At 46.6% G+C, this 27,885-nt stretch overlaps 1 protein-coding gene across 1 annotated transcript in view; it reads left to right on the forward strand.

The window, feature by feature from the left end:
• The window catches only part of hipk2 (homeodomain interacting protein kinase 2), a 68,522-nt gene extending 41,551 nt beyond the window's left edge, over positions 1–26,971 (forward strand). The window contains exons 3-15 of the mRNA XM_022754255.1: positions 10,671–10,794; positions 11,490–11,609; positions 12,975–13,061; positions 16,594–16,778; positions 16,909–17,071; positions 19,190–19,418; positions 20,140–20,261; positions 23,328–23,458; positions 24,438–24,620; positions 24,789–25,112; positions 25,896–26,140; positions 26,237–26,397; positions 26,507–26,971. Of these exons, the coding sequence (XP_022609976.1) occupies positions 10,671–10,794; positions 11,490–11,609; positions 12,975–13,061; positions 16,594–16,778; positions 16,909–17,071; positions 19,190–19,418; positions 20,140–20,261; positions 23,328–23,458; positions 24,438–24,620; positions 24,789–25,112; positions 25,896–26,140; positions 26,237–26,397; positions 26,507–26,971 (2,539 nt within the window). The remainder of the gene's footprint in view (positions 1–10,670; positions 10,795–11,489; positions 11,610–12,974; positions 13,062–16,593; positions 16,779–16,908; positions 17,072–19,189; positions 19,419–20,139; positions 20,262–23,327; positions 23,459–24,437; positions 24,621–24,788; positions 25,113–25,895; positions 26,141–26,236; positions 26,398–26,506) is intronic.
• Positions 26,972–27,885: the final 914 nt, after the last annotated feature.

Here is a 27,885-nt window from a genome sequence, read left to right on the forward strand (position 1 = left end):
AAAGTATAGGAAGCGTTGACTGGTATGAAAAAAACATAAGAAGACAATTTTTTGTTTTTATTGAAAATTCCATGCATGCAGATATGGCTTCCATTTCGTGTTGAAAAGCATTTAAGCTTACGCAGCAGTGGGTTTCTTAAGCCCTGGCTATCGTGGTATTTAAATAGCTAACAGTAGAGTGAGTTCACTGATCATTATTCCCGGAGATTTATGTGAAAAAAAGCAGACGCTGTCCCTTTTTGTAGAATCCAAAAATTCTCATTGTTTCTGATTTTTGGCGGAGGATCCAATATCATCATCCAAATGCACTTACTTTTGAATAGTAAATAATTGGTTCGACATATGAAAAGATTACGTGTTGTGCTTTGTTCTGCCTCTAAGGTGGGTGGTATCTGCAGACTTTTTAAAGGCTTTATTCTCCTCGTTATCAGAAGATGGCTTAGCTTTGAGAAGAACAAACGGCAACACCACTGTTCTTTATAGACATCGGTTTATTTCGATCTTTGCAGGGTGAGCTGATCTTGAACATAAAAGCTGGTAGCGCTGCATTTACAAGTTAAGAAAAAAACCCGGACGCTAGGTACGCAGCAACGGCAATGCTTACTAAATTTGTCTCCTTCATTTGTTTTAAGAAGGAGAGCGGCCTCTGAATGAGGCTATGAGCGGAAATGGCCTATTTTTGTCAAATTCTGCCCTAAAGCCTTTAATTAAATCGCTGGCTGTTGATTTCTCTACGGTGATGACATTTCTAAATTCTTGTTCAGGTGAAGAATGCAGGCGTGGAACGAAACGGTGTTAAGAGTGTGTCTGATAGGCACAGCAGGACCAGGCAGCACGCTGGGGCAAGATAGAGGGACACGAGTGCTGAGGAGGGAAGCACTCGAGATCAGCAGGCCTTCACCATTTCCGAAGGACATTCGTTCGCACGGACGCCACTGTGTGTGTGTGTGTGTTGTGTGTGTGTGTGGTGTGTGTGTGTGTGTGTGTGTGTGTGTGTGTGTGCGCTGGATCGCTGTGGCTGAGTTGTTCGTACGATGTATCTGCGTTCACGCCGACCCTTGCTATGCCCTCTGCATGCTCATGAGTGACTGGCTTCATGGCATGTGCTGACTAGTAGCGAGGACGGGGGTGGGCGAGGGGGGGGTGGCCTAACGATTAAGAATTGCGACTCTGGGTGTACGACCATCTCCCCGGATCGGCCCTGATCAGTGCCTGTCCTATAAATCCCTCTCCTTAATTAAACGCATACGCATGCGCTGCCTCGACCCCCAGGGACACACACTGAAACACGACATATGTATACAAGACAGAGAGCAGCAACTGTAACCCACCACCACACACGACGCACACACAACACATACACACACACTTACACACAGCACACACACACACACCCCACAAAGACAGGCAGGTCCAACACTTTGAAAAGGCAGGCCAGGGAAGCAGAAGACGGCAGAAGAGAGAAAGAATAGAAATGCCTAGGCGAAGTGCACAGATCCAGGAAGTCCCGCTCCCTGTGTTAAATTTTTAGAAGAGAGATGGTGAGGCTGCTCTATAGGACCTTGGTGAGGTTTTAAGTTACTGAGCTCATCCCGCGCCGCGCGGGCCTGTAGCGTTTTGTTTCGTGAGGCAGCGCAGCCCTTGGGCAAACCGAGCAAATTCATTGTCAGCACACCAGGCGAGAATTTGATTAGGGCAGGAGATAGGTATTATGCCCGACTTCGAACTGGGTGGGGGAGGAAAGACGGTAAGTCCAAACCGGGATATGATATAGGAGAGGAGGGGTGGGGCAGGGGTGGGGTGGGGGTGGGGGAGGGTGGCGGGGTGGTACAGAAATGTAGCGCATGTACTGTATTTTAGCTCATGCTGGGGTGGGGGTGGGGGGTGTAAGGTGTAGGGGGATTTTTCAGTCTGCCTCGCAAATGTCTCCCCCATGCGCTCTTTCACTTGCCACAGAAATAAGGAACTAGTCAACCAGAGCAGCGTTTATGATTGAAACCGTGTATGTGCATGTGTGTTTTGTGCGTGTACTGAGTGGCAGGGAGACGTATGTCATTACGCCGGTAGGATGGCGCCCCTGTGGCTCCTAGCTATATGTTCTCAGGCGCTGCATTTCAAATAGATTTTTGGCGTCTGTTGTTTTTACCACATATCCTGTATATGCGCGGCTCCATCCAGCTAACCACATTGACCGTGTGCCCCCGTCTTTCTCTCCCCCCTTCCTATCACTTGATCTGTATCTGAGTCGCCCTAAATCAACAGAATGGGACATGTCAATGCAGTGCCTTGCAATTTCTTGCTCTGGACTGAATTGGACTAAAGCAACTTGCTGGAGGAAACTAGAGAATAAAACGACAATAATGACCATCAACCAGACAGAAGCAAATACAGACGAACCACAAGAGAAGGAGGGAGACAGACAGCCAGTCAAGCAAGCAGATGAGATTGTGATTTGTTTGCCCAGCAGTTTACATAACTGTCATGCTGGGCTTTTTCGACTGAGAGGCTGTGATAGAATATTACGATGTGATATACTGTATATATTTTTGCAGTTTTTGCCCGAGCTCTTGGTTGCCCTGTTGTGGCTTGCGCTGTGCTGAACGAACTGTCTGGCTTTTCTTTTGATTGCATGTCAGCCTCAGATGGAGTGTAGCTCTCTCAATCCCCCGTACACTCTAATTTGCTGAGGTGATCAAGGCTCTGGGTTTTAGCATCCCTCCGCCACCAGCAGACACAATCTCATCTGCCTGACTGGCCGCCCGCGCCCCGTCTGCACAGTGTGTCTCGCTGCCCGTTACGCCGCATTCCTGTCTGTTTTGGTAAATGTCTCAGCCATTGGTGACAGGCTTGCCAGCTGGTTAAGCTGGTTGACTGAGTGACTGCGTGCTAGAATGTGTTATCGTCTGTCTGCATTGCTGCCTTTAGTTTGGCCTCACCCACTCCCAGCGAAATCTCTGTGTGACCCACATATTTCCCCGTGGGCTTATTGAGAGCGGAGAGTAGTGACTAACACAGTGTGAGGGTGCGATGGCATCATTCTGAATGGTCAGCAGTGATGATTTAGTACCTTCCAAGAAACTTGTCTCTGTTTTCTCTTGTGAGAGTATACTTTTTTTTTTTTTTTTTTTTTTTTTTTTTTACTGCCAGGATGGAATATCAATTACCCATTTTCAAGTTATTATTTAGAGACTCCTCTAAAGTCTGATTGTCATGGAGACTCAAGTCTGACAGAGGAAAGCAGTGCATGCCTCAGGGTTGGGTCTGAGTCTGGCCAGTGGCTGGTAGACTGGCCTAATACTGTCTGACTGTCAGTCCACTATCCTAATAGGGCTGGAGAGACTTGAGGCTCCCTCTCGGCATCCCCTACATCTTCTCTCCAGGCTGTCTGTGCAGAGAGCATCACTATATGACAGATACCCATCATTTACCGATCACAAATCCTTCTCGGCACTATTCCCTTTGAGAAGAGAGGCAGAAGGCGCAGAATGTGTGTGTGTGTGTGTGTGTGTGTGTGTTGTGTGTGTGTGCGCGTGCGTGCGTGCGTGCGTGCGTGTGTGTGGGTGGGTGTGTGTGTGTGTGTGTGTGTGTGTGTGTGTGTGTGTGTGTGTGTGTTGTGTGTGTGTGCGCGCGTGTGTGTGTGTGTGTGTGTGTGTGTGTGTGTGTGTGTGTGTGTGTGTGTGTGTTGTGTGTGTGCGCGTGCGTGCGTGCGTGTGTGTGTGTGGGTGGGTGTTGGTCAAGAGGGCGTTCGTCTTCCATTGTTGTGCCCATCGCACCCTCTCCGTCTTTCCCTCCCTCATCTCCTCTCCATCGTTTCTCCCTCTCGCTCCCTCGTTGAAGGAGGTCTGTCCCTTTGACCCCTGCACCAGGCGGTGGGGGTTGGGGGTATTATAGAGGGTACTGCAGGGAGCCAGGGAGAGCCCTTCGCAGGTTGCAGGTGGAAATGAGATGTGTTACTGATAGGATCAGCCGCATGCTGGAGAATAATAATAACCACAGGAAAGAGGTAATTACCAACCGGGTACGATGAAGCACTGCATAGATGTCGAAAACGAACAACTGAGCTGCACTTTAGCTGCGCTCATTGTTTGGTTTGTGTAGATGTTAGCATTGCTAATGGAAGCTTTTGCGAGCAGAGGGAGAAGGAAAAAGAGAGGCAAAGGGGACTAAAATGCTTCTCAGAGGGGTGGAGAAAGTCTCCACAGCAGCAGATATATTGCCAGGGCAGTTAAATATGTGTTTGATGTTCTATGTTACCTAACAGTAAATCTGATATGTTATCTAACGCTGCTATGAGCACAGTCATTTAAAAAACGGCCTCTCTGTGGTGACATAGGGTGATGCCATGTGAGGGAATGTGAGAATATCCGGTGTGCTAATATTGACTGTGCCATGTGTGCCACAGTGACAGGAGTGGCTCTCTGCCCACTGAATATTTCATCATATAAAACGCCTCAAAGAGGAGGGATGAGGGGTGGGGGGGTGGGGGGGGGTTGGGTTAAATGTGACATGGTGAGACTGTAAGAGGGAACAGGGAGGACCCTAGAATGTAAGAACTCTATCTATGTTACCTCTCAGTTACAGTATACTCCCTGTGAGGCTGCTGAGCTGAACTGTACGTCACGTTGTGTCGAATCAGCACGAGCACGCACACAGCTGTCATCCATATTTACATTAGCCCGCACTGATGCATTTGAGTTGGTGTAATCATACTTTCTATTGAACGACAGAGTTGCTAATGTGTAGCTGCAAGTTTCCCTGTTGCTTTTCTGCATCCTCAGGAGAGTCCCCTTGTCTACCCTTCATATGAAACATCCTCTCTCCTTCTCTCCTTCCATAGGCTTTCATTTGCCTTGTTTTAATACATTGCTCGACCCACAGGGAATGCTAATACATGAACTGGTAAAACACTGGCGGCCTCGTCAGTGCTTTTTCGCTGTGCCTTTTTCTGAGAGAGAGAAAGAAAAAGAGGGAGAGGGAGGCCTGTTTTCAGGACCTTGAACACTAGGAATGTCGCCCCTGCTTAGCGAGCGATGGCAACAATTCTCAAGGACTCTGAAAAAGTTTGCCTTGTCCAGATATCACCCCCTCCCCCCATTCCTACCCCTCGACCACCTGGAACACCCAAGCTCTAAATTTAAATGCCATCTACAGTCTCTGTTTACATAAACGTGCATTTACATGATCACTGCATCCTATGCCTGGCTTGTGCACTGTGCAGTGATTTCTGATGTGATGAGAGCAGGTGGAGCAGTTGAAGAGGTACAGTGAATGTGTGTATGTGTGTGTGTGTGTGTGTGTGAGAGTGCGAGAGTGCGTGTGTCTTGGGTTGGGGTGGGTCCCCGCGAGCCACAGGTGCACGGCAGGGGATGTAGCTCCAAACATTGATTTCACAGTCAGCGACCACCATGCAATATATCTAGAAAAGTGTTTCTCTACGGTGCGTCTTCAAAGAGGCTGTGGAGGAACCTTTGAGGGCATGAATATGTAGATGAATACCCTGGGGGAGGAAGGGAGTCATTCACAGCACCAACCCGAGCCTTTTACATTAGGCAAGGGCAAAGCGTGGGATGGAGAGAGGGGAAGAGGCAAGGAGGAGGGAGGAAAAGGGAAAGAAGAGAAGGAGTTAGAGGGGAGAAAAGTTAATGGCAGGCTCTTTACTCATGAAGTGCTTTTTCCTGTTAGCACTGGACAGCTACCTCTCTCCACAGCCAACGCTATGTTATAACAGTGCTTTCAACATAGCCGGTATAAGATTGTATTTACCTTCAGTATACATGCCACTCTTTACTTATAACTGCCTGCCTGCCTATTGAATAAAACATAGTTACTTCAATGATGAAGTCTTTGAAATGGAAAGGAAAGGGATCAAACCCATTACCATAGACTGGCTGACCTGTGTGCATGTGCATGTCACAGTGTGTGTGCGCATGTGTGTGTGTGTGTGTGTGTGTGCGCGCCTGCGTGTGTGTGTTTGAATGCTGCAGGGTTCCAGGGATCCATCAGTCTCCCATCTGGAGCCAAGCTAAGGGAAGGTCAGCCTGATGGATACATCCTGACATGCACACAGCCTGTGATGTCAGCTGTGTGTGTGTCTCTGTGAGCGTGTCCGCATGGGTGTTTATGTGTGTGTGGGCTGGCAGGCCAGCCAAGCGCAGGCACGGTTCAACAGAGCAGAGGGCGGATAGGCGAGCAGGGAGGGGAGCGCTAGACTGGCCTCAGCGCCCTAGTTTGAGGGGTTTGAAGGGGGTTTTTGCTGGCAGAGGGGTTGTAAGGAGGGGGTAGATGGTGAAGCAGGGTGAGGTGTAGGGGTTGGCTGGGGCTGGCAGAGAGGGGGTGGGTGGAAGGGGCTGAGGTGTAAGGGTGGGCTGGGGTGGCAGAAGAAAGGCCCCATTCATGAGTCGTGCCATCTCTGGCTCCCAAGGGGACCGGGGCTCATCAATGACCAGGCCAGCTGGGAGGATGTCAGTATGCAGACTCGCTCTCTCTCTCTCTCTCCCTCCCTCTCTCTTTTGTCAAGGGCCAGTGCTGTCAGAGCCACTAGGCTGAACACTGAGGCCTCTCATGCAGTTGGGTTCCCATTGAAATCCAGAAAAAGCCTCTGGCTAGCCAGTGTTTCGCACACCGTATGTACTGTATGTGACAGCTCACCTCCACCCTCGGAGAGGCACTGTCTGTGGTGGCCACGTCAGCTGGAGATGAGCGAGGTGGGGTGCATCTTAAAGGGGGATAAAATGGCAGTGTCTGCTGAGCGTCGTATGCTCAGATGGCGTGTCCAAGTACCTTAATTCTGGAGCTTACCGGTGTAGTGTAGTTTTCCGGTCTTTGAGCCACTGACAGAAGAAAACAGTTTCTTTTTATTTTAAAGCGCTTTGGCAAAGTCTTAAAAGTGCTCCAGAATTACGTGAGTCAAAAACCAACTAAACTTCTGGGTGCTCGAGTGCTGATTTTGCCCTAAAATAGAGATGAAGAGCAAATGTCATATCTGCATGAATTGTCAGTCTCTTGTGCTCTGCTACACTAGGAAGGAAAGGGGGGACAGGAAAGGAGCAAGGTTTGTGAGCTGCACAGATGTGTGTGCTGTTTATCACTGCCAGTGAAAGGCCTGCATCAGCAGCAGCTGTGCAGCGCTTTGCATGCAATGGCAGCAGCGCGCTGGTAGGGGCACATTTGCATTTGTGGTTTCATATCACATTTCGTATCATGAGCAACGATGTTACTCCCTCTCTCTTCCTTCCTCCCCTCCTTTGCTCGCTCGCTCGCTCGCTCACTCTCTCTCTTTCTTTCTCTCTCTCTCTCTTCTCTCTCTCTCTCTCTCTCTCTCTCTCTCTCTGTCTTTCGCTGAAGCGGAGGAGCTTTCTGTGAGAGAGGCAGAGGAGCCACGAGAACAGCCTAAGTAGAGCACTGGAGCGTAACCCTGGAAGGTTCAGGCTGAAACGGATCCAAGCATAACATCAACACTAGCAAATCTCTCCATCACACACAAGGGCAATGTCCATGTGGTCATGGCGCACAGCTTCATGCGTGCTACTAAAGCTAAACACCTAGCACTAATTGCCTCTAATGAAAGTAGGTTTTGTTGAAGTTGGCTGTTACAAAAGCCAGATGACATCGCTTCTGCGTCAGCTGCCCTTTAGCTCTTCTCTTGCGTCAGTTTTACTTGTTTGTGAGCTTGTATGAATTACATACCATAATGGTGACTGATGTTGGAAGTTGGGAGGGTAAAGAAAAAGGATCAGGCTTCAAGTTGAAGGTGCTGTGGTCTGTATGTGTCCGCTGGAATTGCAGTGATCTAGAGGACCCTCTGATGAAAGGGCTTCCTGCGGCTTTCATTTCCACAGTGCGTTTTGATGGGGAGAATTTCCTCGCAGCTGAGTCAAAAAAAACAGCCTTGTATTGTGAGAACAGCCCATCTCTCTTTGCAGTTTGCCATGGCTCATACATATTTTTGGTTTCTTGAAGTCAGATAAGGTTTTTGGAGAACTCATACTCATGCAAATGAGGGGGTATATATATATATATATATATATATATATTTTGTTCGTGTAGGAATGTGTGAATCCTATTGAGATGACAAATGCACCGCAGGACTGCGGGGCCGCTCTAGTATATTGGTTTCATTATATGGTAAAACTATTGCATAGGTTAAAAAAAAAATGCTGTTGCTACGATGACGATGTCACTGTGCTGCCTGCTTCTATTATCAACTTCTGCACAGAAAGCATGATAAGCGAAGAGCTGAAGTACAAACAATGATGTTTGAATGTATAAATAGAACATAATCTTCACAAACTTCTGTGCATTGTTCCGTGTTTTGTCATGAAACAAAGTGCTGAAAAGATTTGACTTCAGTTTCTGAAGACTTTAAATTGATCTAGTCTTCAAACCCATGCTGGATAATAGGATTGTTAAAATCTGCATATGAACATGTGCTCATGGATTCCTCATCATGTTTGACTGAGTGTGTTTCTGTATCAAGGTGAAAGGGACACAGGAAGTATAGCTTTGAGTTTACTTTCTTGGTGCGCTTGCTTCTCTGTGAGGTGGTGTACCTGTGTGTGTGTGTGTGTGTGTGTGTGTGCAGCTGTTATTTTTGTTATGTCCGCGCTGAAACTCCAGCCCGCCTAACAGGCTGTTAGAGGAGGATCATGCTGATCCTTGTCCTGTTGTCCATCTCTTCTCTCCCCTACCTTCAGCAGACCGCGCTGTTCCCTCTTCTATCACCTCCTAGCAGGCTCCTTTATGTTTCTTTGGCAGCCCTTTGATAGACGTCTCGGCTCATTGTGTGTGAAGGTGTCTTTGTATTGGTGTGTAATGGTGCCCTAAGATACTGTTGCTAGAGTGTTGTCTTGGTGTCTGTTCCACTGCTGCCCTTGAGACCCCAATAACCACCTTCTGTGACAGGAGCTCTTCACTGAGCAAAGCGCTGCTCCCCCTCATTTGCTTTATTTCTGTCTCTGCCTCTCTTCGGTCTCTCTCTTCCTCTTGTTTCGTTTTTTTTGTTTTTCCTCATCGTCTCGTCCATCCTGTCTGTGTCTTCTGCCTCTACATAGCGGCCATATCTCAGTGTCCAATGGATCGCCTGTGCCCTCTTTTGATTTCACTCAGCATCAGCGAGCAGTGAATAGGGGGCATGCTGCTACAGTTAGAAATTTGCTTTTAAATACGTGAGGTATGTTCATTCATTCTCCTCCAAACCCCTCCAGCTGCCCTCAGACCGCTCACCCATTGCCCCCCTGCAGGCCTGTAAAGTCCTATAGCGTCCCCCCATGCTGTTTTCCACATTCTCTGTTTCCCTGGTACCTACAGTTCCAGCGGGCCCGAGGCCAGGCCCCCTCATTTCTCTCTCTGCGACCAAAACCCTGCCAGAGCCCGCCTAGGCTTGGAGTGGGGGGGGTAGCCTAGTTACCATGGTCACAGCAATTAGCATTGTGAACTCTGCAATGAACAAGAAACTTTCCAAGATCAGCCTTAAGCTCCTGTGATCTGTCTGTCATGCTGTTAATATGTTATTAATTGTTAGAGAGGGGTTTCAGTTTTAGCCGTTCAGTCTAGATTGACGTTATAGATAGGACAAGAGCTCAAGACCAAAGACGCCTCGCCTGTAGTGGTGACAGCCTGAGAACCTCTTGAAAGTGGCTTGGATTGTTAGCGAGCAGAGTCACTATGTTCTTGGTTATTTTAAGCCCCATCAGAGACATGAGCTCAGAAGAAGTGTATTAGTCTTTCTGACAGGACATAAAACGCGTTGAATTAAATTTGGGAATTGTTTGGGACTGCAGCGCTGTTCAGATAACTCAAACAATATTTCTCCTTTTTCATCAAATCATAGATATTTATCTCTCTCACCACTGAAATGATCTAAAGTGGTGTATCACTGTATGTATGTGTGTGTGTGTGTGTGTGTGTGTGTGTGTGTGTGTGTGTAAGACTGGGAAAAGCCAGTGTGTGGGAATTAAGCACTGACATTATTAACTGAAATGCAGCCTACTAAAAGCCCGGATGAAGCTCATTGCATGCTCAAGAGAATATTTATGTTGGTTTTATTTTTCATGGCATAATTGCTTCCACATTGCTTTGTGGCTGTGGACCGTGAAACACAGTAAACATGCACTTCTACCTCTGCACGGTGCCTGTGTTTGACTAGCAGAGATGGGGCTCAGTGATTGGTGCTCCTGCACGGTTCATCCATCAGTTATCTGCGAGGTGCCACCTTGGAAACTGCCAACATGACAGCCTTCAGACACAGCGAATTAATTGAATCGCCTGTCTTGCTGTAGAACTGTGGTCTGTTTGCAAAAAAAAAAAAAAAAAAAAGTGCACACTAATTTTTGTTGTCTAATTAAATGGTATTGGCTCTGGGAATGTTAGTAAAATTTGTGGACAGTCTCCAGCTCACTCCTACATATTCAGCATAGATTATTTCTTCTTCTGACCTGTGTGTACTACACTAGGCTGCTTTCCATGAGCTCCTAGGAAGTGTGGAAAGACTCTTCTCAAAAGGCTCTTGCAGATATGACTTTATATTGAAAATGACAATGTAGTCATGATGCATTTATAGTATGTTTCAATTTTTAATGTCTTTGTCCCATAATAGCTCGGCTCAGTCTGAACTTATACATTTCCTATAAGAGTATAATGCTCTAACAATCCTGTCTTTTCTCTATCCTCAGGGCTCCGGAGATCATCCTGGGCCTGCCGTTCTGTGAGGCCATAGACATGTGGTCCCTGGGCTGTGTGATAGCTGAGCTCTTCCTGGGATGGCCCCTCTACCCCGGAGCCTCAGAGTACGATCAGGTAACACATGATTGCTCGGACCTTCAAACTGTCTCCTGACCTCCTGAGCAGCTCATGATTGTGCGTGTTCGGATGTTGGGTTAGCTAGCGCACCCATGCGTCTGCGTTCACGTGCGTTTATGTGTATATGCATTTGCGTGTGTTCTCCCTCCGCGGCGGTATGTGTGTGTGTGTGTGTGTGTGTGTGCTTGTGAGTGTGTTTGGGAGGGTGGGAATGCTTCTCTAATCCCCCTGACAGCCCCTGATGATTCTTGCGCAGCCTCCCTGTTTATCTGAACAGATGCCACGGAGCCACTTGTCCAATTAGCGCAGCCCCTGTGCTCCAGAGCAAGACATTGCCGCGTTCCCCTCTCTCTATCACTCAGACGAGGCTCAGTGGGAAAACCTTGAGCAAGTTGTGCTCCATCACTGAACAAGCTTTCCCGATTTTTTTCACAGGCCCCAAAACTTAGGCAAAGTGTCTCATTTACAAGTCTTAAATCAATCTCTTGAGCTCAGGTCATGTTTTGGTACTCTGCATATTTCAGGCAGATATGTTTGGAGTAGTTAATGTCAGCCAAAAAGAACAATCTTCCTAAAGTTTTAGCTTTTTTGGTGATCAGCATGAAAGCTTCACAGTGCTCCACAATAAGATGCAACTTATGTTTCAGTCATGCCTGTGATGTGATTGTGTTTTTCCATCTTCTTTCTTGCAGATCCGGTACATCTCACAGACACAGGGTCTGCCTGCGGAGTATCTGTTGAGCGCAGGGACGAAGACCACCAGGTTCTTCAACAGAGACCCCGACTCGACCTATCCCCTCTGGAGACTTAAGGTACAGCTGGAATGATACAGATACGCAGCATCGAGAACATCCTTCTAGTAGCAGGTCATACTTCACGAGCAAAAGCTGACATTGATATTCCAGAAACACAGGTCCTATTTCTGGCTATAAACAAAGTGAGAGAGTTATGAGAGCAAAATGGATCTGTGTTAGAGGATTTGGCAAATGGAAACCCAGCCTGGTGAATCAAGCTCAGAGGGTGTCTGCTCTAACCCCCCCCGTCCCTTTATGTAGGCCACTCAATGAGGAGGTGTGCTCCTTTCTTTTCTAACCTGATTAACTTAACTTGAACTTTTGTGTGTCACACAGTGAGTTTGCACACTGAGTTCCTGACTGTATCAAATTGCAAACACTGATCCATCTCTGCAGGGTATGGCGATGTGTTTTTCCACGTCTGCTCTGCCTGTGTCTAGGACTGAGCTTCTTCGAAAAGCCGAGTGCATTTCTTATGAATCCCATCAACATACCGCGCTGACAACAGCCGATGAGGGTGATGATTGGCCCTTTAAATAAAGACATGTTAATATAGAGTGCATAGCGTGCATGCTCTCAAGTGAGCTGCCCCACGGGCTTTTAGCTTTTAGTTGCCAGGTAAAAGTTACGCAACTTTTTCATGTTTGCTCACACTGAAGAATTTCTATGAAAAACTCTTAGAGCTATGGGCTTGTGAGGCCTTTAAAAAACACATTGTTGTAACTATAAAGAAAAGGGGGGGGGGGGGGGAGTTGATAGCAGCATTGTAAGAAAGACAGAGATGGAGTATTAGCTCGCACTTGACACCACTGCTGTAAGTCATCATGATCTTCTAGTGTCTTTGGTATGTGGAAAGTCAAACATCAAGGCATCCTGACCACTTCTTTTCCACTCTGAAGAGCGATTGCTCAGCTTCAAACTGACCTTGCCATGTGTTTCCATGTAGCAGCAGCTGTGTTGCTTTGCTGACTGTAATTAAAAATATCATGTGTTCAGTCAGGAGGTTTTTACAGTCAACACAGATTCGTTTCGGGTACATTTTCAACCTTTGAAAGATAATTATCACATGTGTTTGTTCTTGTTTTTGCATTTTCATGTAGTTTATGTAAATGTGTGTCCATGTGAACTAGCGCAGTGTATGCTCTGTACATCGTCTCGGCGTTGGTGTGATATAGTGTGTGCCTCCACATGCAGTTCCCCCTCCAATCTTCCCTGGCTGTTAGATGAGTGTCTGTGTGCTACCCCAGGGTTGCTCAGAGGGCAAGCCGAGTCCTGCTGCACATCAACAACAAGAGGCTGTAATGAGCCAAATGTAAATAGTGCGTTTCCAGAGGGGAAGTGTGATGGGATTTGGGATGAACATCTGCTTCTTGTCTCCCACAGACTCCAGAGGACCACGAGGGTGAAACGGGGATCAAGTCCAAGGAGGCTCGCAAGTACATCTTCAACTGCTTGGATGATATGGCGCAGGTATGCTGTTTCAGTATCACAAAGCACGGCTCTTTGGACAAAAGATGGATTTTTTTTCTTTCTTTTTTTTTTTTTTTTTTTTTTTTTTTTTTTTTTTTGCTTTTGTCTTTTGCTTCAATAGCACCCACCTGTCTCACATTTGAAGCTTCCTCTGATGAGGCTACTCAGGTCCTGGGCCAGTTTGATCCATCACATCCCGAGAATTATCTATCAAATATTTGAAGACCTTTAAAATATTTATCCTTTCAAGCCCTGATCTCCAGATGCGGTGGAGCTCTGCTGCTATATAGAATTTTACAGCAGTGAAATGAAAGCAGCTGTTCACTGAAAAACCCTTCCTCAACTCTGCCTCTGCTCTTCATTTTGCTTAACTGCTGTCTAATAAGTTACAGACAGACATTTGAGCTGAACATGTGGCGAAGGCTGGTTAACGTGTTAGATATGTACAGTTTGCTTTCTTATTTAAGCTGGGACGAGTGTTGCGGCTACGCCTTCGCTCTGTACATCTGCAGTGCATGTAAGCATGTAGAGGGCAAAGGTACAAAATGTTGTTCTGTCTCTCCCCCCCCATTCTCTCTTTCTCTTTTACTGACACACACACACACACACACACTCACACGTGCACACATTCCAGAAGATCCCAACCGGTTTTTCAGACCGGCTCAGTGGGACCTGCAACATATTGTGTCTGCATGACACATCTGGTTAGCCCCCCTGCAGCCCTGCATGTCACCTGAGGGAAACTGTTTGTTTAGGAGGATCTTACATAACTCCAGGAAGTGACTTATAGACTTACATGCGGAGAAGCACTGTCATTGACCTCGCCTACATCTTTTGTCCCTTTCCTCTGAGACTCAGACTGATTTCATCTCTCCACAGTGGGAAAGTTCACATGTAGCCAAGACATTTTTGATAGGACGTGCCTGACAGTGAGATGATAGTGAGTGTTGTTTTGTTTCCCCTCGCTTGGCCAAATGCTGGTTCTGCTGGCAGATAACGGAAGCAGTGATGGAAAATTACAATGTTTTTCCCAGGTCCCTTCGAATCTCTGACTGTACTCACTTGTCATCACGCTCCTCGATGCTGCCTCTGATAAAGACTAGCCAAGAGATAAGAGTTAAGCAGGTGAATTATTTCTTTTGGAATATGGTCATCTTGGTGCCCAACCAGCAGCAGCAGCCTCTGGAAACTGTCTATGTGGATACCCAGCACATGTAGCTACTTAAGTGATGGAGACAATTATGGTTGTCCAGTAGCGCCCAGGGCCGCTGTCAGGCCTGTCTGGAATAACATGCTGTCGGCTGGGACAAGATACTATCACTGCCTGGGTTTGTTGAATTTGCAGTTACCACACACACACACACACACACACACACACACACATGCAGCATGGAGTTTAATGAAACCAACCTGCAGTGGTATGATATCCCCTGGGTCATCTCTGTCTCCTACGCTTCAAGCTCTGTGTCCCATCTTCCTCTCACTGTTGCAGCCAGACTCAGCTTACTACAGAAACACAGAGGAGATACAGTCGAGCTGCACAGGCTTAATGTGGGAGAAAAAATGCCTATTTTGCCCCATCTCACTATCCCGGCCGTATAAACAAGTCAGCCTTGTGGACATCTGTCTCCGCGTGTATAATGGATGATATAGCTGAAGGCCCTGCAAGACAGAGGGGCTGGGTGCCAGGAAGAGATAATGAACCTCCTTTCAGTCGTGGGAAATGTGGGGAGGCTCTAGTCACAAGTATATCTAATTTGAGTAAATCAGAGACCCAACTTACAGAAAATGGCCTGATGCAGATGGAGGGAAGGCCAGAACTGCTCAAAAATGGATTTCACTTTGATCTGCAATCATGCGATATCTCTGTTGATAGGAGTGAAGCCACGGCAGGAGGAGCAGCATGTTCTTCACCTTATCTTCCTTTTTATTACATGCACTTAAACACACTCTTCCTTTCTTCCGACCTCTCCTCCCACTGTGAAATAAAGTTTATGGGCGAATCTGCACATGTTGTAGTGCTGTGTAGAAGATGGGCCTGCATCCTGCATGCCTAACTCCACATCTCCTGAGGCGTAGCCCAATCTGTCCCACTGCTCGACATCTGCCGTCCCTGCCCTTACTCCAGAGTGGCATGTCAGTGCTCCTCACGGCACAGATGTGGCTCCATAAACAGCCGTTGACATGCAAGACACGCAAGGCTGACCGTGTTAGTGGAAGCCCCTGTGTTCTTTAAAGACCATTTTCATTCAAGATTTGGAAATGTCAAATGTTGCCTCTTGCTGTTACTGAAAGCAAATGGAGCCTGAAAGTATCTTTTGTATCTAGTAAATTCACATACTTTAAAATTAAATTAAATTAAAATTAAATTGATGATTGCAAACTTATTTTTTTCCTCTTCAGGCCTCTCCTCATCCGGCCTGATTGTTGTGCCACAACTCAGCCAAATGCTATGCATGTGCCGCCAAACTGTACATTTCCCAAAGTCATCTCTTCGACTAGCAGAGGACAATGTGATTATTTCTCACCTCATTCTGCAGATTATTCCTTTATCACAGCCAGCGGAGATGGCAAGCAGAGAGGAATGGTTACAGAGCCTGAATAACCTGCATAGAGAGACAGAATTGAATCAGATTTGCGGTGTTGACTGGCAGCACATCTGATAGCCCCTGGAGCAGGCCTACAGATAAGGGCTGCGTCCTTATGAAAAACAGGCCTGCTACCTCTGCATGGCACAACCACAATAAACAAGGCTGCCTGTTTGTCGCCACTGTCCCCGTCTCTGTCCCTGTCGCATTGCCTGACAATCTGCTTGTTCTCTTAAGCCCAGACAGGCTATATCACGACCTTGTCCTGCTTCCTTCGTTCCTCACCCCACATGACAACCCGAAAAGTAAAGCCCAGACCCCAGAGTGATTTCCTACCAAATCAATTCCTGCTATTTATGTAGATTTGCATCAAAGCAGAAATCTGCTGCTTTCCCCAGTATTTATCCACAACCTAAGCTGCAGTGCTTAATACAGATGAAGCAACATGATGTTCCAAGGCAGCTTCCCAGAACTGCCTCAGAACATATTTAGGTTAAGTTGTCTTATGTCAGCTCTTTCAGAGGCACTCAGAAAATGGTGTTCTTTGTGAAAGGGTTCTTTAACGACTCGCCAATGGCAGCATTTATTGGGTTCATGTTTTTTGTTTGTTTTCACATCTTAGGAATAGATAAAAATCTCAGTGAAGGCGCCAGGAGATATTTCAAGTGGTGCTATGAATACCAGTGCAAATGTTTATAATGTCACTAAAGTGCAAGGTTATCACTGGGCTCTGTGACACACAAACTGACACCCTAACTGATGAGGCCTTGTGAGTATTAATAGGTCTCTCTATGGGAATGAACCGCGGGAGAGATTTTTCTCTGACGTCTGCAGAAACATTAGAGACCTTGAATACTCAATCAGCTATTTGAAATGCTAAGAAGCGTGTGTGTGTGTGTGTGTGTGTGTGTGTATGTGTTTGTGTGTTTGTTTCATGCATCCAGGTGAACATGACATCAGATCTGGAGGGGAGCGACATGCTGGCGGAAAAGGCCGACAGGAGGGAGTTCATCGACTTGTTAACCAAGATGCTGACCATCGACGCGGACAAGAGGATCACCCCCATCGAAACGCTCAACCACCCCTTCGTCACTATGTCACATCTCCTCGATTTCCCGCACAGCACACAGTACGAGCCCCAGCAGACTCTGTTGTTGTTGTTTATTGTTATTAATTATCAGTTTGATCAGTGAAGTAACATCTGCCACTGTCATCTCATTCATTCTCTGTCTCCCTCTCCCGCTCTCTCGTCCGTGCAGCGTGAAGTCGTGCTTCCAAAATATGGAGATCTGTAAGCGTCGTGTCAACATGTACGACACGGTCAACCAGAGCAAGACGCCCTTTATCACCCACGTGGCCCCCAGCACCTCCACCAACCTCACCATGACCTTCAACAACCAGCTGAACACTGTGCACAGCCAGGTAAATCTGAAAATAAATAAACATCCTCATTCATCAGCAAGCTATTAGGAAACCACTGATAGTCAACGTCCTAGCTGTCAGACACAAGTATGGAAATGATTTTAGCTACGGTTTACTGCATTTCCACAGTGGGCTCCAGTAAAATTATCATAAAGACAATTATATGTTGTATCTTAATAGAGATGCAGCTGAAAGTAAAAGTACAGAAAGAAGTAGTAAAATATGTGACCTTCAAAATAATAGTATTATGAAAATATAGAATGTGTCAAAACGGATAATTAAAACCGAGCCCAAAATTTTTGAATGATGCATTTGCTAACACAGCCAGAATGAAAAGAAATAGAGCCAAATATCAGTGGTTGAACAGCTTAGCATCCCGTGAGCAGCTATCTGTCCCTTTGTTTTATTTTTTATTTTTTTCCATCTGTTCTCCCTGTCTGTCTGCACGTTTCCATTCCTGCTGCCTTGGTGCATGTATATCTGTCTGCCTGCATTTCTGCCTGTGCCCCAGGTCCTGTGGGATTGTCACAAAGTGCTGATTACACACATGACAAGCCCTTACTTCCTGCTTGCCTTGCATTCTGGGGCTTTCAGGCCTTAAGAATCCCTTTACCAGGCTTCCTCTCATTTCCCCTCCTCTCCCTCCTGTCCTCCTCTGTCTTCTCTTCTTTCCTCCCATTTCTCCGGGTTGAGCCTGTGGTGCTTTACCGCTTCGTTCTCGTACGGCCTATGAATCGAAACTGCTGACTTTTGGCTACTGCCGGAATCACAGAGCGTGGGGTTGCAAGGTTTTCCAGATTGAGCTTAGTTACAACTCCTGCCCCCCCCTCCCCATTCTTTAGTAAACAGAGTTCTTTATCACCAACTATATCGAGCCAGCTCACACTGTGTACCATGCGACAAAAAAAAACCCCATCTTGCTGTGATTTAAATGGATTAACATTCCCTCGGCTTGTCTTTTTTACGCCCGGCTCTCAGGGCATATAGACAGACTTAAGTTAGTGATTTATTCAGCTCGATTCATTTGCAAGGCTGGTATGCATCTTTGGCTTGTATTTTGCTGCTCCCGTGCTTGTTTATGATGAATGCCACAGTGCCGTATTGATTATGTTCCCTCCCCTGGTGTTCATTGAACACGCTAAAGAGAGCAAATGAAAAATGAAAGCGCTGTCTCTGTATTTCCCTCCATCCCTATGTATGCGAAATGAAAGGGCTAAAATTAGACGGTGTCTCGTGGAGCAAATACTTGTTACAAGCTGAGCGAACGGTGTCTCTTAAAAGCATTTGTTTGTCTCCAGGATGTTCCCTGGCGGTCTTAGTATTCCGCATGTCTTATTAATGGTCAAGATGTGCTGGAGTGACCTGAGTTTACATAATTATAGAATGACTTTTGGCTGTGAAATATTACTCCTGTCAGGCATATTGATTTGGAGGCTAGATAGTGAAGCTGTGACATGGAATGTCAAATTTTGCTGCAGCTCATTATATTGACTCATTATTCTGTACCATTACCATGATATTATCATGTATTCTCCTTATGACTTTATGCTCATTGAAATGTGATAATAAGGGAAAATGCTTGTGTTGCTGTGTGGTTAATTGTTTCAAAATACCGCCTCAAGACATATAAAGCATCAATTCATGCACAGTGTATTATTAGTATAGACAGTATACATTTTTCCGGTCCAGCAGTGTATTACTCTAGTCTAAAGACATGAGGTCAGTGAATGCGGAAAATGATATAAAAGGATCAAAATCTCTTTGCTCTGATGGCATTTTGCTCATTGATGGTTAATTATTCTAAGAATTCCAGCATTGATTGCATCTCTCCTCACATTCTTTCTCTCCCTCTAATTAATCAAATCAACAATGCGCATATTTTAAGATGCGTTCAAATCAGTTGTCCAATTTCCTCAATCTTCCATTGGCTCTCATCAATGATGGATGCCCCGGCTATCCATCTTCTCTTGATCTGGTGATTGTTTTGCATCTTTACCTTTCTGTTTTTGCCCTGCCTGCTTCTTCAGCCTTACCTCCTTGGAGCACTTCCACTTTCCCGTCCATGCCATCAGAGCCTCCACTCTCATGATTTTTATTTTGGTCCCATCATTCCTTTAGGCCACCAACCTGGCTCCCTCCTCCACCACCAACAATGCCACCCTTTCCTTTGCAAGTCCTGATGTCTCCATACTAAACTACCAATCTGCACTCTACCAGCCCTCAGCTGCCTCCATGGCAGCCGTGGCCCAGAGGAGCATGCCCCTGCAGCCGGGGGCTCCTCAGCTCTGCGCTGCCCGGCCCGACCCTTTCCAGCAGGCGCTCATCGTCTGCCCACCTGGCTTCCAAGGTAAGGAGGTCTGAGCAGTCAGTGTGCATTATTGGGAATGGATAGAATGAGATGTGTGGGGATCTGTGCAAAGCATAAGATCTCAGCCATGAAAACCTGAAATGGAGCAGGTCATGACACAGTAAAGTTACAGTAAAGTAGTTCAACCTTAAGACCAGTGTTTGTTTTAAGCATTTATCTGGCACCAAATACAGTTACTGTAGTCAGTTTTACTTCTGTCTCTCTGCCCACAGTCCTCTTCTTTTGTTGTTAGCTTTCTAGTGTCCCAGCTTTAGCCTAGCAACCCAACAGGCAGTGTCAATTGTATCATACAAATGACAATTCAGTGATAACTTGATGAAGCAATTTATCATTTGAAAGGAAATGTTATACCTTTGTGTAATGCTTACTCACGCCCCCTTTTGTCTCCTCTGAGTTTGCACTGAGAGGGCAGAAGAGCTCCGAGGCGTTGTCTTATTTGTTTGTTTATTCTTTCCGTGGAATGGCTGATAAATGGCTACTGTTTTTGTTTTTCTCAGTAGTGTTTCTATATTTTAACATAGCAGAAGGCTTTTGACATCTGTTGAATGCAGATAAATCAGTTTGCACATATAACCCATTGTCTGTTCCCTGGCTCTTAATTTTGCAGATAGCATGATGTTGTTTATAAGTGACAGATGTAGAAAATATTGCTGCACTTACTTGTTGACATTGTGTGTGCGTGTGCTTTATTTGTGCACAGGGCTGCAGGCGTCCCCCTCCAAGCACACCAGTTACTCTGTGCGGATGGAGAATGCTGTTCCCATAGTGACGCAGGCCCCTGGTGCCCAGCCTCTGCAGATCCAACCTGGCCTGCTTACACAGGTGGGAAGATTTTCGAGTATCACAGAGAGAAAACTAATAGACTTTTGTGGGCCTTAACAATAACGGTGCCTGTGAGACTTGGAACTGCTCACATTCAAACAAAGCTCTCTGCATCCTTCTTTTCATAAGCCTTCACTAAGAATAGTATCTATCGATGGAGGCTGGAAATCACTCAATGTTCGTGACCCTGTTCCTGCTGGCAGCTGTTTTTTCCTGAGCGCTCTTCTGTGCATTGCTCCCTGCCTCTTTCTCTCTCTCTCTCTCTCTCTCTCTCTCTCTCTCTCTCTCTCTCTCTCGCTCTGTCTCCTCGCACTCTCTCCCCCTCGCTCTCTCCGCTGCCCCGCTCTCCTGGAGGCTGAGGCCGCCACGGTCTGATGCACACAAAGGCAGGAGCCTTTCACACAGAGCAGGCCTTTACTGGAGCCTGCGCAGCGGAGCTGGAGCTTTAGCTGCTAATATACAGTTGTTGGAAGTAACAGAGAGTGACTGTGCATCACTCTCTCTGCACACACACACTGTAGACCACTTCCATTGCCACACCACCTCCTTCCCTATGGAAATTTCCATGAAGGCTTTAAATATCCCTGAGAATCCAGGGAGTTTGAAGCGCTCCCTTATCTCCAGTTAATCATGCAGTAGGCAGGCAGCAAGCTCTGTGTGTGTATGTGTGAGCGCGCCTGTATTTCTATGGCGGGTTAATCTGTCAGATACCAAATGGTGATTAGCTCTAGGGCTGGTTCCAAGTCAGGCGCTCCAAATTACAGGCCTCAGAGGAGCCTGGAAGGTCAGGGGAAGCTTGGATGAGGCTCTGCATGACCAGAGAACTCACATCACCACATTCATGGATATGATGGCTCAATCAAAGGAGAAAAAAATAAAAATAAAACATCTATGAAGAAAAACACAAATTGCAATTAATTGATATATCAAGTGTAGTTCCCACATCGCTGCCACGCTCTGCAGGTGTTCACTGTAACCTCTGTCTGCACACATGTTAAACAAAGACAGGCAATAGTTAATGTAAGCAGATGGTTTATATAGGCCAGGCCAGCGAGCAGCACACCTAATAACTGGGTGTGCGGTGTGTGTATTTGTGTGTGTGTGTGTGTGTGCATGTGCGTGTGCGTGTGCATGTGTGTTTCTCCGTGTTTATTCGGTTACTGTGGGAGGTCTCACAAGCTTGTCTGAGGCGTTGTTTGCCTCTTGGTTGCATTCTTCCCACCTGTGCCTTCACCCACCCACTGTTCACTGTAACCCCCCCACCAACACCACCCCCCACCCCCACCCCCCTTATTTAACTCGATGCACAACTCCGTTACTTTCGCGCCACACATGAGGAGTCGGACCAAATACCAGCTGATACTACTGGGTGTTCCCCCAGCTCCTCTGGCTGTGCGGGGGGGGGGGGGGGGCTAAGGAGGCTCCAAGCAGGGCGGCAGGGAAACCAGCAGGACCTTTATCTGGAGCAGGAATGCAGAAAATGTGGAAACAATTGGGCAGTGAGAGCTGGGGCTTTCAAAGCCCTGAGGTGACAAAGGGTTTCACCCGGGGAGTGTAGGTCGAGGTGGGAGGCGGTGGGCTGCTGATAGTGATGGTAGGCTCTGAGAAGAGAGAAAACGGCTTCTTAACTGGGTTACCATTTCAGGGCAGACAGGCTGGTTACACAACGCAGACGCCTAGTGAGAGAGGCATGTAGAGTGCCAGGAATGGAGATAGAGCGAGCAGGAGGAGGAGGAGGAGCAGGAGATGGATGGATGTATTAGTGTCTCTTAATGGCATGATGATAAAAGGCTTTGGATGTGGTCTTAGATGTAAAGACCATCTCGAGCTCTAGAATGTTCCATTAGAGATGTCAGTCATCAGTGCACAGACAAGGCAGCTCTGCTGGCCTGTAATGCAGCGCGCCCCCGCCCCCCCCCAGGCACTTCAGCTACAGGCTGGTTGGTTTGGGCTTTGCAACCTACCTACCAGACAAAAGCAATTCAACTTCTACAAGCCTGCAGCCAGACTACAGAGCAGAAGAGCCACTTTGTGTCAGAATATAATGGGAACAGATAGAGCAAAGCAAAATGTATGAAAATAAAGATAAAGGTTAAGATAAAGGTAAAACACAAGGTATGGAGTTACTGTGCCATATACACAGATTACCTGCTTTGCATTTTGTATGGTGCCTCTTTCTCTCTCTCTCTCCCTCTCTCTCTCTCTCTCTTTCTTCCTGTATCTCCTTTCTCTGTCTTTTGCTTCCTCTATTTAAATGTGTGCATGCTGCAGCACATACTGATGCTGTTGTAAATAGATGTGCAAATGGTATTAAAGGAACAATTCATTAGCCCTGACATTAAAGTGCTAATCAATAGAACTGCATTAAACCATTAGGGTTACACACACACACACACACACACACACACACAAACACGGAGTAACACACCAACTCGGGCATGCATGTACGCACACTCATCTTGGCACATCTCGGGGCATATTATGCCTGATACTCCTGCTCCGCATCAGAAATACAAAGTAGCCTCTTTCACAACAGCTTGAATAGGCCTATGAATTTAATTAGAACATAGGTTGATTTGACTCAAGTCAAACACATAATCACACTAGCCCACAGACACACACTCACATGGGCTCAGTCACTCATACACAAGCACACAAAGGAAGGAGCTGCTCTACATCTTTATTAAGTCCTGGTCTTATCTCTTTTGTCAGTGGATGTCTCCTTGAAGCTGCGTGGTGGAGTTTATTTTGCATGCCCAGTAGCGAGTTGAAACCAGCTGTTATGCACTTTTGAAAAGATACAGTAATTTATCACAACAACTTCAAACTAATCAGCCAGGTTCAATGAGTTTCCTTTGTTCCTGCATTTACAATGTTTGAATTCAAAAGATGCAAAAAAAAAAGAGAAAAAAAAAAAAAAAAAAGAATCATGGGTAACTCTGCAGTCCCATGACAAACTTATTTAAAATTCATTTTTTGTGACATGGCAACTGACTCCTTTCAATCTCTACTCCTCGTCTTCTCCCCCTCTTTGTTTATCCTCCACTCTGTGTTCTCCTACCTCAGCAGGCCTGGCCCAGCGGCACCCAGCAGATCCTGCTGCCTCCAGCCTGGCAGCAGCTCACCCACACCTCAGTCCAGCATGCCACTGTCATCCCCGACTCCATGAGCAGCACACAGCCTCTCGCCAACTGGAGGTGAGCAACACTGCTTTCTTATTTTCAACTGCTCCCGGCCAGTTTTAACCTTCATTGATGTAGGAGAGGGTCTGAATATTGTGGCCTACATGCTTTGAGCCCACCTTTCTTCAGGCAAGATTTAGCTGGATTAATAATTCCAATAGGTTGACACGTGTCATTTTAAAGCTTCCAAATCAAAGCACTTTGTAAAATCAAATTTATACACATAATACCAGGGGTGAGTCTGTAGTTAAGGTCAGATAAATGGATTTCACACAGGCCAGCGGTGGTTTTTATAGCCTTTTATAGGTCAAAATGTGCTATAGGAAGATGGTTTGGCATAGGACCGATCGAGCGAGGAGTCTACACCTCTCTGACAGCTTGTCCTTTATCTTTAGTGAATCACAGTCCTCATGTGAACAGTCGTGCTTTTATAAGAGCAGATTTACCTCAGGGAGATGGGATATATGTACATCATGTCGAGTATAGCCTGTCACTACGATGACTTAATAAATGGATGGATAGATGGGATAGGGCAATTTGCAGGGAGATGAAGAGGATGCAGGTATATAATGTGTATGTGTGGAGGGCTGCGAGGGCCATGTATGCTTAGATTCATTCAGAGCTGTCCATCTGTGACTAGACACCACCCTCCCCATCGCTCCCTCCCTTCCTGGCCAGTGGCAGCTCTGTTGTCCTCTGAGAGACGATTGGGAAAGTGTCGCACTTCCTCTGCAGAGCTATCGCTCCACAGCTGCTGGTGTCAGCTCCTCTGCCCTCCCTCTTTGCTCTCTCCTCTCCTCGCCTTTGGTCTTCTTTAGATAAGTTAGCTGCTGCCACCTGCTGGCTTCTGTGGGGAATACTTATCCGTCCTTCTCCCCTATAAATGCTGATTTTGATTATTCTTGATACAAGTATTTTTCAATATTTCATGCATTGATGCCCCACTTGCAGGTTTCAAATTGTTGTGTTAACTTAAAACTGTGCTATGTTACAGGAATTCCCACCCTCATGGCAGCCATTATAATCCCATCATGCAGCAGCCAGCCTTGTTGGCTGGCCACGTCACGCTCCCATCCAACCAGACGCTCAATGTGGGAGTGGCACATGTTATGAGGCAGCACTCAACCAATAACAGCTCCTCTTCCAAAAAGAACAAACAGCACCAGATGTCTGCCAGGTATTCTTTAATACTCAGGTGGCTCTAGACGCTCTATAAGCTATCATCCTGGCAGCTAAAGATCATCACAACAAGATCATGATGCCTCATAGCTTTTGATTTTGAAGTTTCCGATCTGTGTTTATCACCACCTAGAAGACACTCACCCCGTCCCTGTCTTTCTATCAGGAACATGTCAGCCTACGAGGTGTCATCCTCCCAGGCGGTGCTGTCCCCGCAGCGCTCCAAGAGGGTGAAGGAGAACACGCCCCCACGTTGCGCTGTGCTACAGAACAGCTCGGCCTCCAACTGTCCGCCCCCGCAGCCGTGTGGGGGCAGCGGGTGGGGGGCTGGCGAAGCGGAGCAGGCTTCCAGCACCACCCGCGATCATCAGCACCAGCACCACGTCCCCAGACAGACCATCATCATCCCTGACACGCCCAGCCCCGCAGTCAGCATCATTACCATCAGCAGCGACACAGATGAGGAGGATGACCACAAACAGAACAACAGGTCAGTTCTGTGTTAATGTGGTTCTTTTTATGCGGACTAAAAAGTGTGTTTATCGCTGCAGTGCTTGTCAGTTTTACTGTGGATTGCTGATGTAAGAGATTTTCAGGCTTGTCCTCGCGATATGAATTCCCACAATAAACACAACAAACGCAAACGCCCGCAGACTTAGATCAGCAAAGGATAAAGACTACAAGGGCCTGTTCAAAATCTGTTTTGACTTAACAGGACAGAGGTCATACCATTGCCAACAAAGCAAACTTTTCTGTCATCTTATTCGTTCTGTGATCTCATTTTGGGTTTCAGAGTAGTGTGACACACATGTTTCTGTAAACTGATGACCATGTGACTATAAAACGTGATTTGGTCTCAAGTCATTTAATGCTATCTGGGCTACTCAAGGCCAGTGGTAATCTCTGGAGTGTTAGTGTTTTGTGACGGTTGATCAGATCAAGTTTTATAGCCACAGAGCTATAAAACTGATGAACTGAAACCAGTGTGACATGTTGAATTGAAACACAAAGCAAGTGATTGTGAGTAGGAAGCGACAGAATGTTAACTAGAGAGGGTAACAACAGATTTATGACTTGCGAAAAACAAACCAGATGTATGTTTTCACATTCGAGTAATGTGGTAACTTACGGCGTCAGTACTAAACTGGTGGACGTCTGATCGAAGAATGTACAGATTATTATAGATATAGTAAAAAAATAAACCACCCATAATAGTTTTAAAAGTTTTGTCTCATTAACTTTCCTCTCTCTCTCGCCCCCTTGTTTCCTCCAGCTCATCTTCAAAGCAGAGGAAGAATGTCATCAGTTGTGTGACGGTCCATGATTCACCCGACTCCGACTGCTCCAGCAACAACAGCCCCTACACTGTGGAGTCCAGACCCCCCAACAACAACAGCTACGACACAAAGACCACCATACTGGACAACTACAACAATGGGAACCCCCGGACCATCATCATCCCCCCTCTCAAAACCCAGAACAGTGAGGCCCCGAATGAGTGTGAGCGCCTGATGCCAGGTAAGGGACTTTGACTCATGCATCAACCAGTAACTATTATGTTGTTAGGTATTAAAGTCGCTGCTTCACAATTAACTTGTATCCTCTTCTAAGCAGATGCAATGAACCATCAGAATTCAGCTTACAAGTTCAAATCCTCCAATGGAGTGGTGTCTGGCAATAATCACGTACCAGGGGGCATGACTGGAGGCGGGTCCTACAGACAGCAGCGCTCAGGGCCACACCCCCTCCAGCAGCAGCCTCTAAATCTCAGCCAGGTATGGAGGGACATGAAAAACACCATCAGTGTGTGAATATGTGTGTAAGAAATAATTTTATGTGGAATAGATTTATTGGCCTCTAAATCTCCATCGCCTCCTCTTCCAGGCCCAGCAGCACATGGTAGCCGAGCGAAACGGAGGTCATCGGCGCCAGCAGGCCTACATCACCCCCACCATCGCCACTCAGGCCCCGTACTCCTTCCATCACAACAGCCCCTCTCACACGGGCAACGTCCACCCGCACTTGGCCGCCACACACCTGCCTAGCCAGCCCCACCTCTACACCTACACGGCTCCTGCCGCTCTGGGCTCCACCGGCACCGTGGCCCACCTGGTTGCGTCGCAAGGCTCTGCGCGCCATGCGGTCCAGCACGGAAGCTACCCACCAAGCATCGTCCACCAGGTCCCAGTCAGCATGGGCCACCGTGTGTTGCCCTCGCCCACCCTGCACCACAGTCAGTACCAGGCCCAGTTCGCCCACCAGGCCTACATCAGCGCCTCGCCCGCCTCCACTGTCTACACTGGATACCCGCTGAGCCCCACCAAGGTCAACCAGTACCCTTACCTCTAGAGAAGACACTGACTGACACTGGAGAGCCTGACCCAGCACTGCTGCTCCCCCCTCCCTCCTGAGCCCACCCACCCCTGAGCCCCTTTGACATCCTGAACATCCTCTCCTCAACCTCAGACATAAACAAAGACAGAGGAACATGCAATCCTTATGAAACTGTCACGTATAACTTGAAGATGTAACGACAGAGAGAAAAAGAAACAAAAGATTCACAGCCTCTCTAGAAGGGAAAGATGAATTTCAGAGGGGTACAGTTCAAGATGTCTTCTTTCAGTTTTGTTTTTTTCCTTCCTGAAAGGGCCAGTTTTTTGCTTTGATTTGTCTATTCTTCGCTTTACTTTATGAGGAAAGTAATGTCTCATTAGTTTTACAGGGAGGTTTGAAAGAGGCCTTTTGGGACAGTGGAGGTTTTCTGGTTTGTTTTCTTTTATTTTCCCCTCTTAAATTTGGGAAGTGACTGTTGAACAGGGGTTACTGACTGGAAGTTTGGAATCCCAAGAGTTTTGGGAGAAGGTGAAATACGGAAACCTGCTGCTCTTCAAAGAAAAAAATATTGATGGCCTTGAACTGTCTTAATATTTCCAAATCATTCATGGTGTGGGGAGAAAGGAGAGGCAACTTCCCCCGCTCCACCTTCTCCGGTTCGAGGAGGCTTCTGGAAATATAACCAACAGAAGACAACAAACTTTTTAGTGTATTTATAGATATTTTTCCTTTTTTTGTTTCACCTTTTACGACGATACTTCAGTTTTAGCTAGGTGTCTTAGCTGGGCCCCGTTCTTAGAATGTAGCAGTCTGCACCTGTTTGTTTTAAGATTTTTTTTTTTTCCTGATACCAATAGATTTTTTTTTTTTTTGTTCCTCTTTTTTCAATGTGATTGCACAAAGTGGTTATAATAACATAGGCATGTACA

This window comes from Seriola dumerili, unplaced genomic scaffold (genome assembly GCF_002260705.1).
Source record: "Seriola dumerili isolate Sdu_G_001 unplaced genomic scaffold, Sdu_1.0 BDQW01000219.1, whole genome shotgun sequence".
Lineage (NCBI taxonomy): Eukaryota > Metazoa > Chordata > Actinopteri > Carangiformes > Carangidae > Seriola > Seriola dumerili.